The 16,512-nt window shown below is 38.6% G+C and overlaps 2 protein-coding genes across 12 annotated transcripts in view; both read right to left on the minus strand.

Annotated features, from left to right (window-relative positions):
* Nucleotides 1-561: 561 nt before the first annotated feature.
* knl1 (kinetochore scaffold 1) lies at nt 562-12,749 on the minus strand. 4 transcript variants are annotated; one of them, XM_077511202.1, is made up of 32 exons: nt 12,599-12,749; nt 12,284-12,323; nt 12,126-12,162; nt 11,966-12,025; nt 11,812-11,894; nt 11,691-11,737; nt 11,012-11,030; nt 10,886-10,929; nt 10,375-10,427; nt 9,582-10,257; nt 9,460-9,475; nt 9,282-9,325; nt 9,146-9,192; nt 8,280-8,799; nt 8,145-8,182; nt 5,430-7,775; nt 5,211-5,346; nt 4,627-4,676; nt 4,437-4,535; nt 4,245-4,360; nt 4,085-4,175; nt 3,886-4,002; nt 3,714-3,798; nt 3,554-3,616; nt 3,423-3,462; nt 3,218-3,322; nt 2,992-3,083; nt 2,844-2,909; nt 1,620-1,729; nt 1,408-1,529; nt 1,210-1,335; nt 562-1,073 (listed from the first exon to the last, which is right to left on the minus strand). In XM_077511202.1, exons 2-32 carry the CDS (start codon nt 12,310-12,312, stop codon nt 977-979), a joined length of 5,574 nt encoding a protein of 1,857 aa, XP_077367328.1. In that variant the 5' UTR covers nt 12,313-12,323; nt 12,599-12,749; the 3' UTR covers nt 562-976. The 4 variants fall into 4 exon arrangements, with proteins under 4 accessions (XP_077367328.1, XP_077367326.1, XP_077367327.1 ...); XM_077511200.1 differs by lacking the exon at nt 9,460-9,475 and having other exon boundaries at nt 9,282-9,407; nt 12,284-12,318; XM_077511201.1 differs by lacking the exon at nt 9,460-9,475 and having other exon boundaries at nt 5,211-5,343; nt 9,282-9,407.
* A 1,138-nt stretch (nt 12,750-13,887) lies between these two features.
* adgrg6 (adhesion G protein-coupled receptor G6) overlaps nt 13,888-16,512 on the minus strand; it is a 36,778-nt gene continuing 34,153 nt past the window's right edge. For all 8 annotated transcript variants that reach the window (XM_077509807.1, XM_077509806.1, XM_077509809.1 and 5 more), the window contains 2 exons: nt 14,906-15,049; nt 13,888-14,710 (listed from right to left, as the gene is read on the minus strand). In XM_077509807.1, the coding sequence (XP_077365933.1) occupies nt 14,703-14,710; nt 14,906-15,049 (152 nt within the window). In that variant the 3' untranslated portion in view covers nt 13,888-14,702. The remainder of the gene's footprint in view (nt 14,711-14,905; nt 15,050-16,512) is intronic.

Below are 16,512 nucleotides of genomic sequence, written 5' to 3' on the forward strand. Positions count from 1 at the left end.
TGCAGTAGGAATTTTGAACAGTATTGAAATTTTTGACAACCCTAAAGAGTAAGTTTTTTTTTTTTAAACAATTGTTTCTTGGGAAAAAAAATGACGAGGTCTTACTATACATCGTCATTTACAAAAAAATCAGCCTTACATTGTTTAAAAAAAAAAAAGTAAGACCTTTTTTAAAATTACACTATATAGTAAGTTAAAAAGGCGTCTTTTATCCATCCATCCATCCATTTTCTTGACCGCTTATTCCTCACAAAGGGTCGCGGGGGGTGCTGGCGCCTATCTCAGCTGGCTCTGGGCAGTAGGCGGGGGACACACTGGACTGGTTGCCAGCCAATCGCAGGGCACACAGAGACGAACAACCATCCACGCGCACAAGCACATCTAGGGACAATTCGGAGCACCCAATTAACCTGCCGTGCATGTCTTTGGACTGTGGGAGGAGACCGGAGTAGGCCTCTTTTAGAAACATTTAAAAAGAAAAAGTATAAAGCATAAAAAAAACAACCACATAGTATGTTTTTTTGTTGTTTTTTTGAAAAAGAAAACGTGTACAGCCTCAAGCCCATACACTAAGGCTGATTTTATTTTTTTGTAGATGACTATGTAAATAACACCTTTTTAAAAGACAATATGTAGTAAGTTAAAATGACCATTTATAGTAAAGCTTTTATTTAATTAAAAAAATAAAAATAAAATAAAGACCATGTACCGTTAAGTCTTTTTTTAAATGACTATTTTTGAATGACCACATATAGTAAAGCCTTTTTTCTCATGCAAAAGTGTGTAACAAAAACAAAATATCACAATCAAAACATATTCAGTGCTGTAATTCGGGAATTCAACACATTCTTATGAAATGACGAGCTTGAACATTTTAAGTCATTTGTCAAACAAAACTAAGTAGAACTAAGTAGGTGACTGTGGAAACTCCATTGCAGACAAAAAAAAAAAAAAGCAAGTGCTTACTGTACAAATCTCAACAAAGTCGATCACAATTAATCTTTTTGACAATTTTTGTCAAGAGCTTCTTGGCTGGAGTGAACGATTCCACAATCTGCTCAATGTGCTCGGCCCTGCACACACAAAACAATATTTGGAAAAATGTTCATGAACTTTTGAGTGTTTTTACTGAGGGGGTCCCAAATAGGTAAAGTTTGGACACCCCTGCTGGAACGTGATTTCTCATACCGTCTTAAGACTCATACGTACGTTGTGTCTCCAATGATGCTTTTGAACGCATGCACTTGAAGAACATAGAGGTGCTTGGCCAAGCTGACTGACAAGGTGACCTCAAACTTGCAACGTCTCCTCACGCTGCTGAAGGCAATTTTCACCCTACAACGAGACGGCGACATTATTTGTATGGAAAAGGCAGTAATAAAAACACAGGCGAACTAACTAACTTACCGAGTGTCCTCACAGCTCATGTCCACGATATTGAGCCGTGAACCGCCCCAAATTTCCAACAGTTGCAACTCCTCGCCCAAGAGACGACAGTTACTCACCACCAAAGACACGTCGTGGAGCAACTGTGCACGGTACGAAGGAAGCCACAGCAGCAGCGTCAACATCCAATTCAATTCAAAATCAATATTCAAATGTCATCCTTCCACACAGACCTCCGGAATGTAACTACTTGTTGGGTACTTCTCCACCCAGCCCGTTTCACCCTCCACGTACTGAGAGAGTAGTTTGTGAACCAAGCGCGCGTGGCTCTGCGACTTCTCATCTAGACAGAAACATCAAACAAATGGACAAAAAGTTAAAAGTAGGGCGGGGGGTAAAATAAATAAATAAATAAAAAATAGAAATGATTTTCCAAAAACCATGAATCCATTTTAACATCTTTCCCCATAAAGAAAACAGAATTTTAAAGGCCTTTTTTTTTTTTAAATCTGTTTTTTTTTTTTTTAAATTACATTTTATTTAAAAGTATTTTCTTACATTTATGAAAGACACGACTTACTGCATCACAGGACAATTCAGAATCTTTATATTTATAATTGTGAACAAAAATTTCATCTCACCCTTGCTGATGTAATATTTGGGTAACACTTAACTGATAAGACGTCACTTTCATGAATAAAACTCAAATCATTTAACCAGCGACTGCCTCCTCAAAATTTAATTTGGAGTTTAAAGGGATACTTGACTCATTGAGCCATTTTCAGCAGTAAAAAGTTAATATTTTGCCTATAATTAATGTGGTAACTTTATGTTTCATGTACAATTAATACCTTTAAAAAGTAATTTTTCAACTTGCTGTCGACTGATGATGACGACATCACATATGCTGAAGAAGTAGCTCACGACCAATCACGGCTCAGTTTGCTGACCACCTCCAAAAAACAGATGAGACATGATTGGTCGTTACCTACTTCCTCAGCACAGGTGATGTCATCAGTCGACAGCAAGAGGAAAAAATAGTTTTTAAAAAGGTATTAATTGTACATGAAAAAGAAGAATGTTATATTAATGGAACATTAAGCCTTAATATTTTATTTCAATGCTGTTCTAACATGAAAAAAAGTTACAACCGGTTTGTTAAATACAGTGGCTCACAGTTATAAAACTGAAGTTTCAGATCAATAAATAATACAACTTCATATAAATCCTACAGTGTACAAGTTTACTGAATGGTATTTTCTAAATTTGAGTAAAAAAAAATAAAAAATCGCAACAATCGACTTGTAAATTCATATTGGGATTAATCAGTATCGAATCGAATCGTGACTTATGAATCATGATACGGATCGAATCGTCAGGTACGAGGCAATTTACACCCCTACTAGCAAATGGTGGATGAGAGTGCAAACGAAACGGAAATGAGTCGTTTTCCTCACCATCGAGTTGAAATTTGAAATTGATTTGTGAGGTTTTCCGCTCAGGTTCCTTATCAGCACTGTTTCCTACAAAACAAAGACAGTACTTTTATTATTTCTCAAAGTAATTGATTACAACACAAATAAAAAAAATAAAACATGTATGTACCTGCGTGCGCCATCTGTAAATGCAATGTGCAGTGGAGGAATGTGTAGAGGGTGTAGTTTTCCGTCTTTTCTCTAAATCTCCATTCATTGAGTCTGTGAAGACATTTTACAAAAAAAAAAACAACAACATCGATATACTTTTGGCCTTGTCAAATAGCAGAGGGCACAATTCAACAAGTTGACATTTTTGAGTCGCCGCATCAGAAGCCACGAAAAGAGAAACTGACGGTTCGAGTACGCCGAGGAAGCTCTGCAGATTCTTCGTCTCCGCTTTCAAACCGCCCAATTTGTTTGAAGCCTGCTTTTTCTGCGCCTCCAGTTCATATATTTGTCTGAAGAAAGCATATAGTTCACACAAAAACAATTTTTAATGTTAACTGGCAAACAACTGTGCATGTTTCAATTCAAATGACTGAAATAGTTGCTGTTTACCGGTTGTTGTCATCCAAAGCCTCACTGACTTTCTTCATTTCTGTTGAAGAAAATATATTTTTTTTAATTTTACAACTGGATGTCAAATGTATATAGACAGCAAATGAAACATTAGTAGCGTGCTAGCTTACCTTCCTGGAGTGACTTCAAACTTGGCATGTTTTCTGTTCCTTTTTCTTCAACTGCTGCTATCTCTGTATTTTGGTGGGGGTGAGTAATGTATAAAGGTTTTCAGTAGTAACCTTTTAACCCTCTGCTACTATCAGTTCTTAGATATACTGATTGCATTACCTGCTTCCAAATCCAAAATACACGCATCCAGCATTTTGATCATCTCATTAGACTCAATTGAACTTCTCAACTTCTGTTGCTCGTCCTGCAAAGAATAACATTTCAAATGTCAGATGACCTCGAACTGGTCTCAAAAGCACACTGAAGAATTTTGGCGGGGTTTTCTCGTTACCGCAAGATTGCGTACAAGATCCGAGTACAGGGCCTCCTTCATTTCATGTGCGCGGACTTTGCTCATCTTTCTGAAGAAATTGTTTCGTTCTTTGAGTTTCGCACCAAAAGATTTGATCTGTGGATTCAAACAAATGCAGTCACTGACGATTAAATTCACCACATTTGCAAGCTTGACGACGACAAAGAAAATGCAATACCTCCTTTTCTGAAGATTTTTTCACATTCTCCCACAAATGTTTATTGACCATCTTGAGAGGTTTGTTTAAGTCCAACGTTCTGCAACTCAACCTGAAAAGACGAAAAATATGTATTTTAAACTTTGAAGACTTTAATAATAAAATAAAAAACTACTCTTACCCTTCCACCTTTCCAGACAGGATCTGGAAATCAGATTCATAGACCATTTGTTTGGGACGACAGATATGTCTGTTTTTTAACACATCCATCGCTGAGCAACCAGTGCCACGGGGAAGCTGAGCACAATGAAAATAATATTGAGATTAATTGCATGTCACTTTTGCTTTCATCTTCTTGCTGGTGTAAACCTACGGCGCCAGGAAGGACGCTTTGCCGGGGTTTATGAATCACAAAGTCGATGTTGAAGAGTTTAAAGAACTCGAGCACCGTTATACTGCCATCCATTAATTTCTGGAAGCAAACCAAAAGACAATCTTGGCGGTACATTTGGTGGACTAACAGGTCATGCAATCATGAATATAGATCTAAAAAAAAACCAAACCTGGACATCACTGTCTTCAAGATGGGACTCGAGCATGCTATGTTTAAAAGCTGAAAGCAACAAAAACAAACACTGATATACAATTTTTTTTTCTTTTCTTTCTTTTTCAAACTCATTCACTCCCTGCCATTTTCACAGAAGCAATCCCCTTCACTCCCGGCAGCTTTACTGGATTTTGACTGATTTTGCAAAGTCTATAGAAAAAAAATAGAACCTACCAAAAGAAAGATTAAAGTCTCTTCTTTAATCAGGAAAAAAAAAGTATATTTCTATCTGTTTCAGTCTTGCAGCAATTAGCATTAGAATATAAGTTTCATCATTATTCACAAATCTAATTAGACTAGATTGAGCTTTTTTTCAACATGGCCCTTGTTGATCTTTTCTCTGCTGCCACCTGCTGGCCGTTTGTGTAATAACTACCATTTTCTTCAACTGTTCTTTGCAGTTGAGAGGCTGCATCAAAGCCTGTATGCTCTAGCATTAAAAAAAAAAAAAAAAACGTCTGGGAAACAAAACATTTAAAATAGAACATATTTATACGTTTTTGGGAGCAAATGAAAACGTTATAGACTGGGAGAACTTACTGGAGTTGAATGTGGTGTCACATCGGCTGCTGTTTGAGTGAGTGCTGCTGGAGGAATCCATCGTCTGGTTTGACATGGTTGGAATTGTAGTGACGTTCACACGATCGTAATCCAGATCACGCGTTGCCATTTCCTGCTAAGAAATCCAACATGAGAATTTATTTATTTTTTTAAATGAGTGGTTACGTGCCTGCTTTGGATTGATGTAAAATGACGTACCGTTGCAACAGTTGATGGCTTCATTTTCTTGTCCTCTGGACTGTTTTCAGGGGATGGCAAGCTTCTCTTGATTGCTTGCGAAGCGTTCGGGCTGTTTCCTTGAAAACAATCAGCCAGCAACGCTTCATCGATGTTGAACTGTTCAAAGGCGATCGCTCTTTCGGAGATTCTTGGGGGATTTTCGGGGTCCAGCGTTTCCGATAAGTCTTCACAGCTAGCAAGCTCTTCGTCGTAAATGTCACTCGCGTCGTCATCGTTCCACCTGTTCAGGTTATTTGTAACATTGTCAACTGTTGCCTGACTTCCTGTTTTTTCCTCAAAGTCTACCTTTGGCTCATCAATTCGGTTTCTTTGAGGGAGTTTTGGCTTGAAGCATCCAGTCGACAGTCTCAACATCAGCTCTGTCGTCTTACATTTGAAAGGAGTTCTCACGGTTACTTTGTCGTGCCGCCCGGATTGTGTCACCTCGTCGTCCGTCTTGCCCGTTTTGACATCTGGCACAAATTCGAGTGTCAAATCATTGTCATCCTTTGCGTTTTTGTCCGCGTCCAAATAAGGCAAAGGCGCTGCTGCGTAGCTGTCCGCGGCAGTCATCTCAGAGGTCTCGTTTATCACGTGGCTCAAGCGCTTCATTTTGAACTGAATGTCAGCAAGACTTAATCGTTTCGACTGCCGTGAAGGATTTGAATCTGTGTCGTGGTCGCTGGCATGAGGTGAATTCACCTTCTGCAACGAGGGGCTGCTTTGATTTGTCAAGTCGGGATCTGGACTTTTTTGACTCCAGTCATGAGTGAGCTCATGACTGGTCTGCTGTGACGTCATCTCTTGAACGTTAGCATGTCCGTGTGGTGTTGTTGATTGACATCGATGGGGCTCATCTGAGCATCCGGCTCCGGCAGCCGCTTGACCTTCTGTTAGCTCGATGCTTACGTCAGTCTCGACAGCATGGGAAGAGTCATCCATGTTCTTCTCTGGACTGAAAAACTTTTCTTGGTGGTCTTTAGCACCTGGAACTTCAGATTTATTATTCAAAGCAGATGTTTTAGTTGGCATGAAGTGGTTTGTGTCAAAGGATGCTTCTGCTGGAAGGTCTGCTTTGCAGAGGGAAGCCGTTTTGCAAAAGATATTTTGTCCTGGATTGAAACTGAGTACTGATAAAGATTTTTTTTTGGCCACTCCAAACGTCTCATCTTGTTTCTTGGCAGGAGGAATTTCAAACCGACCAGCAATGTTTACAGTGTGACTTTGCGTTACATCCATAGCGACATCATTTGCCGTTAATCTTAACGTCCTCTCCTCTTCAGAAGTCAAAAATTCGTTTTTTTGTTGAATGTGTTCCATATCCACGTCATTTTCTGGCCACGTCTCTGGAACAGTCTGCTGTGCATCCGCTTCCAAATTCTTTTCAATGTTTGTGGTGAGGCATTGCGTCATATCCATTGCTGTGGCATTTGCTGAAAATCGGATCAGTTTTTCTTCTGTAGCAGGTACAAAGTCAACATTCTGTTGTGCTCCTGGTTCAAAAGGAGCATCCATGTTTATGGTGAGGCTTCGCGTCACATCCATTGCTGTGGCATTTGCTGAAAACCGGATCAGTTTTTCTCCTCCAACAGGTACAAAGTCAACATTCTGGTGTGTTCCCGGTTCAAAAAGAGCATCAACATTTACGGTGAGGCTTCGTGTCACATTCATTTCTGGAAACCTTACGGTTTGCTCTCCTCCAGAAGGCTCATTGCGAGGTGCTCCTGGTTCCAAAGGTGCAGCAATGTTTCTTGCCTGGTTTTGCATCACATCCATTGCTGAGTCACTTGCAGACAACAGAAAAGTTTTCTCTCCTCCAGCAGCTTCGAAGTTGACATTTTGGTGGGCATCTGGCGCAATGTTTGAGGTGAATTTTCCCGTCACATCCTCCTCTGCATCATTTGTTGAAAACCGAATCGTTTTTATTCCCCCGGAATGTTGAGAGTAGACATTTTTAGGTGCGCCTGGTTCAAAGGGAGTCTCAATGTTTACGGTAACACTTTGCGTCATATCCATTGCGGCGTCATTTGCTGGGAACCTGATTGTTTTCTCTCCTCCAGCAGGTACAGCGTGGATATTTTTACATGCAAAAGGCGTATCAATGTTTCCGGTAAGACTTTGCGTCATATCCATTGCACCATCGTTTGTTGCGAATCTCGCCGTTCTCTTATCACCGGTAGGTAAAGTGTCCCGAATTTTGTGAGATTGCATTATGGAAGTACTAGCCGTGCTTACACAGCAACTTTGAGTCACCTCCAAGTTGGAATGGTCAGTTGTAAATCTCAGCGTTTGCTCTCTGCAGTCATCTTGAGTGTCAGAATTTATCTGAAAAAGATAAATATGAGTTAAATCACATTTCTGTTTCCCACTGCAACATCTTTTTCTTAAAACTGCATGAAATTATTGGCAATTTTCTATTCCTCTCATTTCTAGGGCCATAAGAGGCAACTTGAAATATAACTTAACTTACTTAATAACTTGAAATAGGGCTGGGAGATGCGGCCAAAAAATAAAAGCATAGCTGTCACGTTTAGATTTAGGCTGCAAAAGTTAACTAATGCACCCATGATTTTTCTCGGGTGCAAAATGCAACTCATCTGACTAATCTGCGATCATCTCTTATTCTTCAGCTCAGCACAAAATAAAAAAAAAAGAAAAAAAAAAAAGAAAAAAAAGAAAAAGAAAGAAGCTCACCTGATGTTTCCAAGGCCGCCTCAAATCGGTTTCCTTCCCTAAATGCACACAGAACAAAATCATTCATTTAGTTTTTATGTACATTTAAATTGCAAATATCACTAACTTATTTTAATAGCGTATAAATTATTGCACCTGTATTATTAGATGACCTCTGTTCATTAGATAACAGCTGAGGAAATGTGGTTTGTCCACTTTGAAGTTGGAGACATTGGAGAGGCTCATCTGTCCTTCCAATCTCCTTGGTGTGGCCTTTTTGAAATTCTGTCACGTTCATGTTCAGGTCGTCTTTGGGAAGGATTGGATGTCCATTAGATGCTTGCTCATTTGCCCGAAGCAGTGTGTTCATCGGAGCTATTCCAGCATGTCCAGAATTAACACTGGGGCCTTCTGGTTTAAAGATGTTTGTCAGGAATTTTTCAAAGTTGGAGTCCAAAATGATTTCAGACGAAACAGGTGGGCCAGTAGTCTCTCTGAGTTTCGTTTCCATAGATGACACTAAAAAGGATCTTTTTCCTTCGCAGAGCAAATTTGGAGCTGGGGGAGGCGCCAGCTCTCCTGTGATTTGAACAGTATCACTCCGCGTCATGTCCATACAGGCGTCATCTGTAGTCAACCTTATTGTTTTCTCGGTGGATTTTTCGTTTAAATTGTCCTAAAAAAAATAACCACAAAATCAGCAAATCATATACCGTACTTTCAATAAACCTGAAAGCGAGTAATGTTACAAAAAAAATAATAATAATCATGTGTATATTAATGTTTTTAAATCCTAGTATTTTTTTAAGTCAATATTTTCAATGTTGACTCTTCTTCTACAAAAGATTTTAGTGAATCCTTCCTGCTCATTCAACAATACAGATGCAATAACAACCATAAAACTGAAGCTAGCTGTAATAAACTTTGGTCATGGCTGTTACACTTTAATGAATATAAGAAGTGTAATAAAGGCAACAAACAATAAAATCAGTCATTCATTATGCATGATTTTACAAACTTACCTTGTGCCATTGAAGTGCATGAAAATGATTTTTTAAAGAGCTGGTATCTAAAAATGTAAATAGATAAATGAAATGCTAATGAAACAGCATTATATGACTGCAGCTAATTGGTGAGAAAAAGAAAACAAAACCATACCAGTTGTCTGCAGAGTCACTCCTTCAGCTTTTCCCTTCTCAAACCTGTTGGGAATCAAACAATATTTGTTCCTTACAATATTTGTAAGATCTGTGGCACATTCACAAAAATTCTGACTGGCAGTTCCTGAAACACAAATGTAGTAAACATTGATAAATGGAATGAGAATACACGTTACCCGTTTCCAGACGCTTCTGTCAAAGGGAAAAAAAAAAAAAAAAGCAACATGTAGAAAAGATGTTAAAATGCTACTCAGAAAAATGAAATGAAAATAAGTCCGTAAGACATGAAATAAAGTACCTTTTGTGTTGAGTGATCCCAGTGTTATTGTGGTCTGTTCCTGCAACGCTTTTGGGTTGCGTCTTGCTTGCGATGCAGTATCAGGCTGGGAATACATTTCTTGTTGAGGAAAAAGACACCGAAAAGGATCATCGGCGTCATCTGTCAATCCTGCAACGGTGTGAGCAACTGTCCTATCCATCTTGCCATCATCATCTTGAGAGGGTCCGATACTCCTGCTGTTAGTTGTTGATTTCCCCATTTCAGAAGAAAGCAAAGTTGAAGCTTGATTTTCCTTATCCACATCGATCTTCTGGATTTTCATCTGGGACATGGTGGTTTCCAACGTGGTTCCATAAAATTTTAAATTTAAGCCACTTGATTTTGAACGACTACAGAGCAAGTTGAAAGAAGGATCAACACTTGGCACTGATGACATAACTCTGCTACCTGTGACTTTGCCAGCGCATGCCATTTGGAACTCTCTTGTGATGTTTGTGTTATCGCAGAGGCTCGTATTCACAGATTTGCTATCTGCTGAGGACATTGCTGTCTTCTTTTTCTGTGCAGCATATGTAAGATAGTCTTCACTATCAGCAATGTTGATAGTGTGACTCTGGGTCATCTCCATCAAGCCATCATCCTCACTATACATCACAGTTTTCTCTCCAAAGACTTCCCCAAGTTCAAAGTTGACCTGAAGACAAGTCAAATGTAAATGAATGCATACCCAAAAGATTTGTAAAATATCTTTAAAGAACATTACGATAATTCACATTCAAAATGTCACATAAAGTAATGAAGAGAATCTCACATTTCCTTTTAGTTCAGAGCCATGAAGAGGTGCACTTATCAGTGGTGCCATTCCTAGATTGAGTTTGGAAGCATATTTACAATTAGCACTGTGCAATTAATCGAAATTCAATTCCAATTATTACACTCCACAATTACAAAATCAGCATAATCGTTAAAAAAAAAAAACCAAAAGATTAATTCTAATTTTGAGTTGATTACATTTATACATTTGCACATTTCCTAAAATGTAAAAATTAAAATTTCATCCAAAAGAAACTTAATTCCAGACTGAACATAACTATAGTGTTTCAAAGATTTTTTTTGCCATATTATTGCATTGAAACATTTCTTGTTTTGTCCCAAAAAATAAATGATTGTCCTAATCGTGATTTCAATCATAACCAAAATAATAATCATGATTTCTATTTCCTTCATAATATAGCAGTCTTATTTACAATGCAAAAACAAACAGCAAGCAACAGAATTGGGGAGAAGAGAAATAAAACGAAAACAAAAAAAACAAAACATACCCATTATTTGTTGTTTCCCATCTTCACCAATTGACACATGGACACTACAATGGAGCAAATGAAAAATGCTATATACAAATCAATTTATTTTCCAGAACATAAGATCATTTGAAAGAGTCACTTTACCTATTTTGTGCTGGTATTGCTGCCAAGAAAAAATAAAAAATAAAAAAAAAATTCAAAACTGCGCAATATTCAGTATTCAAAACTGCGCAATATTCAGTATTATACATACATACATACATATATATATACATATATATATATACATATATAAAAGTACATATATATATATACATATATATACATATATATACATATACATCCATATATATATATACATATACATATACACACACACACAGAGAGAGAGAGAGAGAGAGAGAGAGAGAGAGAGAGAGAGAGAGAGAGAGAGAGAGAGAGAGAGGAGAGAGAGAAGAGAGAGAGAGAGAGAGAGAGAGAGAGAGAGAGAGATGAGAGAGAGAGAGGAGAGAGAGAGAGAGAGAGAGAGAGAGAGAGAGAGAGAGAGAGAGAGAGAGAGAGAGAGAGAGAGAGAGAGAGAGAGAGGAGAGAGAATGAGAGAGAGAGAGAGAGAGAGAGAGAGGAGAGAGAGAGAGAGAGAGATGGGGAAAACCAGGGCAAGAAAATAAAAATCTGCCAGAGATTGGCTTTAGCTGCAGGTACTTCTCGTAATGACTTCATTTACCTGCCGGTTGAGTACAAGCACCTGTAGCTAAAGCCAAACTCTGGCAGACTTTTTACTTTCTAGACCTGGATTCCCATCTCTGTATGGGACTTAACAAACCTGTAGTCATTAACTCTTGGAATGGACTTCTGACATTTTTCACATCCCTTTGGAAAGGAAGAAAGTATTAAAACATGCTGTTGTTGTTTTAAGACAAAGACGTGTGTTGTCAGTGGTTTACTTGGAAAAAAGTAGGACATCATTGGCCGGTGCAAAGCTAACTCTTCTGGAATTTCTTTTTTCAATCGGTTTGGCACATTCAACCTGAATGAAAATAAAACATCAGAAAAACTGAGTGAGTAGTATTCTAGTATATATTTCAAACCACCATTTACCTCATTCTCCTGTTGGTCTGGATCCGGGGATCTTGTTGATTTCCGTGACACTTTAAGAATCTGGAAAATTACAATGTAAAATAATTCTAATTCATTTTTTTTATTTTTTTATTTTTTTATTTTTTTAAGTGTAGCTTGTCTTCATCATTAAGTTACTCACAGATGAAATGCGTCTCCTGGAGGATACACTGTTTTCACTGTAATAATATTTAAAAAATAAAATAAAATAAAAAATAAATAAATAAAAAAGTCAGATCACAAAACACAATCACAAGATGTATGAAGAACATCATGTTAATGTTAACGGTTTTGACTCACTCATTCTTGCAAAAGTCCAAGGGCTCCATTTGCAACTAAACTATAAAAAGAATCAATTTAGGTACAACCAAAGTTGCATCGGCAAGCAAATTGTTTTTCAAAAGTTGTGTTTTAATTTTGGGGAGATTTTTTTCTAAACAAATTAAACCATATATACACCTATTAATAGCAAAATAACGACGTTTGTCGGTATTAGTGCTTCTCAAGGAAGAAACCAAACGTGAGCAACTTTACAAACATCGAATTTGTGCGCACTTGCATTTGGCTGCTAGCTTGTTGTTCATAAAACAGTACAAATAAGAAAGTTAGACATACCTCGTAGCAGTTACTCGTGAAACCTTTAAACGTATTGATAAATATGGTTCCGCGTTAACAAAGTGTTGTAATCATAACGTCACGGCTGAAGATGAAAATAAAAAGCAAACTGTTCTCAAGCTAACGTCTTCAACTGGAAGGTAACGTCTGGACTCTGGAGTTTTGAATTTAGCCGCCTCCGCGCATGCGCACTTGAACGGATGCTGCTTGTTTTCACATGAATTATGTCATCTCTTCAATTACGTATTCTACTGGGCCAATTTTGTGAATTTACGGAATTATTTAACAATACTAAATATAATAAAGTAAATAATATTTCGAAAAATTTAATTCACAGAGTCTGCGAAACGCATACCGGTAATGACGCACACAGCGGAAATAGAATGCTGGGCTTGTCTCTACCCCCATCTTCTTCTTCTTTTTTTATTAATTATTGCAACAATCAAAACAAACAACATAATATAACAAAAATAACAACAAAGAAACCGTCAATTCATCATTCAAACAAACGTTCGCTCTTGCGCTCTCTCTCATACGTGGCCCTAATATACCGTCATATCCCCTAACCTGTAAGTTATTTACTTTAAGAAATTGCTTTTCCCCTTTCTTCTACTTGTGCATAACGACACACGATGAGATTGTGAAGTGTGGTAAACAGTGGTCTACCATTTCCAGCTACTACAGCAATCAGAACAAGAAAAGAACGGTGTTTCTATTTATTTTTGGTGAATATTTTTGAACTTTTATGGTTATTTTTGTCCCCAAATTGTTCATAATGGGAGATGTGATGAATATTAAAGCTGTAGTAGTTAGTTGCTTACCATGGCAAGTTACTACAGCAATCAGAATGAGAAAAATGTGTGTATTGATTTTTGGTGAATATTTTTGGACATTTATGGTTATTTTTGTCCCTTAAATGCCCCCAATTTGTCCTTAATGACAGCTATAATAAACACTGGAGTTGTAGTATTTAGTTTCTTACTATGGCCAGCTACTACAGCAATAAGAATGAGAAAATGTGTTTTTGATTTTTGGTAAATAATTTTGGATAGTTCTGGTTATTTTCATCTCTTAAATAAATGTCCCCAACTTCTCCATAATGGGAGATATGATGTAGTTAGTTGCTTACCATGGCAATTGTGTTTCTATAGATTTTTGGTTAATATTTTCGAGACCCCTCAGGAATAAGGTGGATACGCTCTCCATCGCTCTACTCCTTAGTCCAGTCAGGCAACTTCATTCCTTCTTGCTTGGGGCCTCCGGGCACCTTTGCTACACTGAGTATACAATCACAGTTGTCATTGATTTATTTTGTTTTGCAGTATTGGATTGTACTCTGTTCATGTTGTCATGTAATGCCATGAGGAATGGGGCGATTCCTCTAACATAGTGCCCCCTAGTGTTTCAAATGAGACACCACACAGTTGAAATGCCTCGTGTTACAGACTGCATTGAAAGCACATGAAGGTTGTATGTTAGTGTCAGTCATGACAAGTTGTTACTCGAAAAAGTTTGTGCTAGAAGTTCCAGAAATGCCATTTGACGATCCAAACATTGTTGTTATGCTTCACGCTAGAACATGACTCAGCAACTTTCTGCTTACAAACACACTAGTGTTCATGATTCGCTTTGCATGACGTCCGCTCGAGTCAAGCAAATGAAAGCAAATGGAAACTTAACACAGGAACAATTTTGTCAAAATACATTAAATAGTTTAGAAAAAAAGACTCTTCCTCCATGTTTGCTTTTCCTGGCCTTCATTTCTGGGCGGGAAAGTGAGCTGGTGCCCTGGCACCACCAATCCACCACCCGGGGACCACCTGGCGTCCATCTCGGTGTCCATCTGGCAAACACCAAGTCACCATCCAAGGACATTCCTGAAGAATTTGTGTAACGGTCGCGCCATGATGTCACTTCCTGTTTGTTGTGAATATCACGGCGTTGTGGTGGCATCCTGTCGTCTGGAAGGGTTTCGGGGTGAGCGGTTTGTCTTTTAGGAGTGCGTGGAGCAGTAACCTTTGACCTTGTCAATCATCTGGCTAATGGGAAGTACGGACGACGACGAGATGGGCTCCGCCTTGGAGGAAAAGAGGCCGGTCTGATTTTATTTTTCTGCCAACAAAAAGATGATTTTAAGGTCACAAGTTGAACTTCATTTAGGAAGTGTTGAGAAATTATGTAAATTAATAAATACATGGCCATCGTGGTCAACTGAAGTTTGAGTCAATGTCAAGTTGAAATGTCATTTTTTTTTAGCCAAGCATCTATCAAATCTTAAAATTGAAGACTTAAAAATGACTCAGGCACCTGTATTGCCGAAAGGCGTCAGTGTGATTTTGGCCTTGGACGTCCAGTAGGCGGCGTTGGAGCCAAACGAGCCCGATGACAAGGACTGGGCGGCCTGCTCCGAAGTCGCCTTCTTGGTATTGTTGGTTGCCGTTTTACTCCAGTCTGACACACAAGCAAGTCATGTGACCACCGACATCCACTTCCTCCTCCCCCTCCTCCTCATCATCATCATCATCATCATCACAGTTTGGATTTTTAATTAACTGAACCACCACTATATTGTAGATTTAGAAGCTGTCGTTTCTACAGTAACAAGCAAGTCCAAATGTCGAATGGCACAGCGTTGATGTAGTACCAGCTTGTGCCACAGCACGCTGGGCAGCCCTGAGCTCCTCTGAGACATGCAGCGCTATTTATTTATTTATTTATTTATTTATTTATTTATTTTTAAAGAGCTCAGAATTGTTCATTCGGTAGTCTTACCGATTCAACGTCTTATCATCATTGCTCTTTTTTTTGTGTGTGTGTGTGTGTGCGTGCGTTTGCGTGTGTGCGTTTGCGTGCGTGCGTGCGTTTGCGTGCGTGCGTGCGTGCGCGTGCAAATACGTATAAATTTATACTCATTAATTCACCTAAAGCCTTGTAAATATCCCATTACCCTTCGCCTTAACCAGGTACTTCAGAATCTTGCCAGAGTCGTGAGGTTTAAATGGTCAGGAGACCAGAGAAAAGGTCAGAAAAAAATAAAGAGAAAAGAAAGATAAATCAAAGTGAAATCCAGCACCGACCAAACACTTCCTGCCTTCCCCATGATTACAAAATCAGTCTTACGCCAACCCCGGAAGCCTCTAAATTCCAGCAAATTTAGCGAGATCTCAAGAGACCAGAGGAAAAACTAAAGAGAGGAAGGAGGGAAGGATCGATAAGGCAGAGTGAGATCCATAGAAGCCAGTACATCCAATCCATCAAAGTGAAATCCAGCACCAACAAAACCCCTCCTGCGTGGTTACAAAACCAGAGTCTTATGCCAACCCCAGAAACCTCAAACTTCCAATAAATTGAGATCTCAAGTGACCAGAGGAAAAACTAAAGAGAGGAAGGAGGGAAGGATAGATAAAGCAAAGTGAGATCCACAGACATCAGCACCCACTGATTCAAGGGGCTGTGGGAGGGAGAGGCTACTTCTGTTGAGTTTCAGTAGATGCTGGTGCGACGGATCTGGCATGCATAAGGACCACCACCAAAGAAAGAAGCCGTCAACCGCGGTCCAGCAAAGCATGTAGTATGTTGGTACTGAGTTGGTTACAATAAAAAAAATATATTGACTCCCCCCCCCCGACAGAAGAAGCTATTCTGTTTTGTGTGCTTCAGGGAGATAAATTAAAAAAAAATGTGAACGTTTTATTGCATTTAGGGACATTTTTTATTCACAAATGCAGATATTTAACTCTTCACTGCCACGTTATAAAAACAAAAAACAAAAAAAACGCAGTGCCAGCAGATTTTGAGCATTTCAACTCATGTTGCAAGGCAAACAGAATATTGTGTGCTTTTACTACATGTACAAGGTGTGTACCACATGAAAGATCGCTTGCACTCCATTCTTTCATTGGAAATTTTTTTTT

Source organism: Festucalex cinctus, chromosome 21 (genome assembly GCF_051991245.1).
Source record: "Festucalex cinctus isolate MCC-2025b chromosome 21, RoL_Fcin_1.0, whole genome shotgun sequence".
NCBI classification, from domain to species: domain Eukaryota; kingdom Metazoa; phylum Chordata; class Actinopteri; order Syngnathiformes; family Syngnathidae; genus Festucalex; species Festucalex cinctus.

What these genes read in the sequence shown, in the direction of transcription:
- knl1 (XM_077511200.1), bottom strand. Translation starts at nt 12,312, where the DNA reads ATGGAGCCCTTGGACTTTTGCAAGAATGA. An exon ending in CAGACCAACAGGAGAATGAG is followed by an intron (nt 11,895 to 11,965) that starts GTAAATGGTGGT and finishes ATTTTCATTCAG; the next exon opens with GTTGAATGTGCCAAACCGAT. An exon ending in TTTCAAATTTCAACTCGATG is followed by an intron (nt 1,730 to 2,843) that starts GTGAGGAAAACG and finishes GTTTCTGTCTAG; the next exon opens with ATGAGAAGTCGCAGAGCCAC.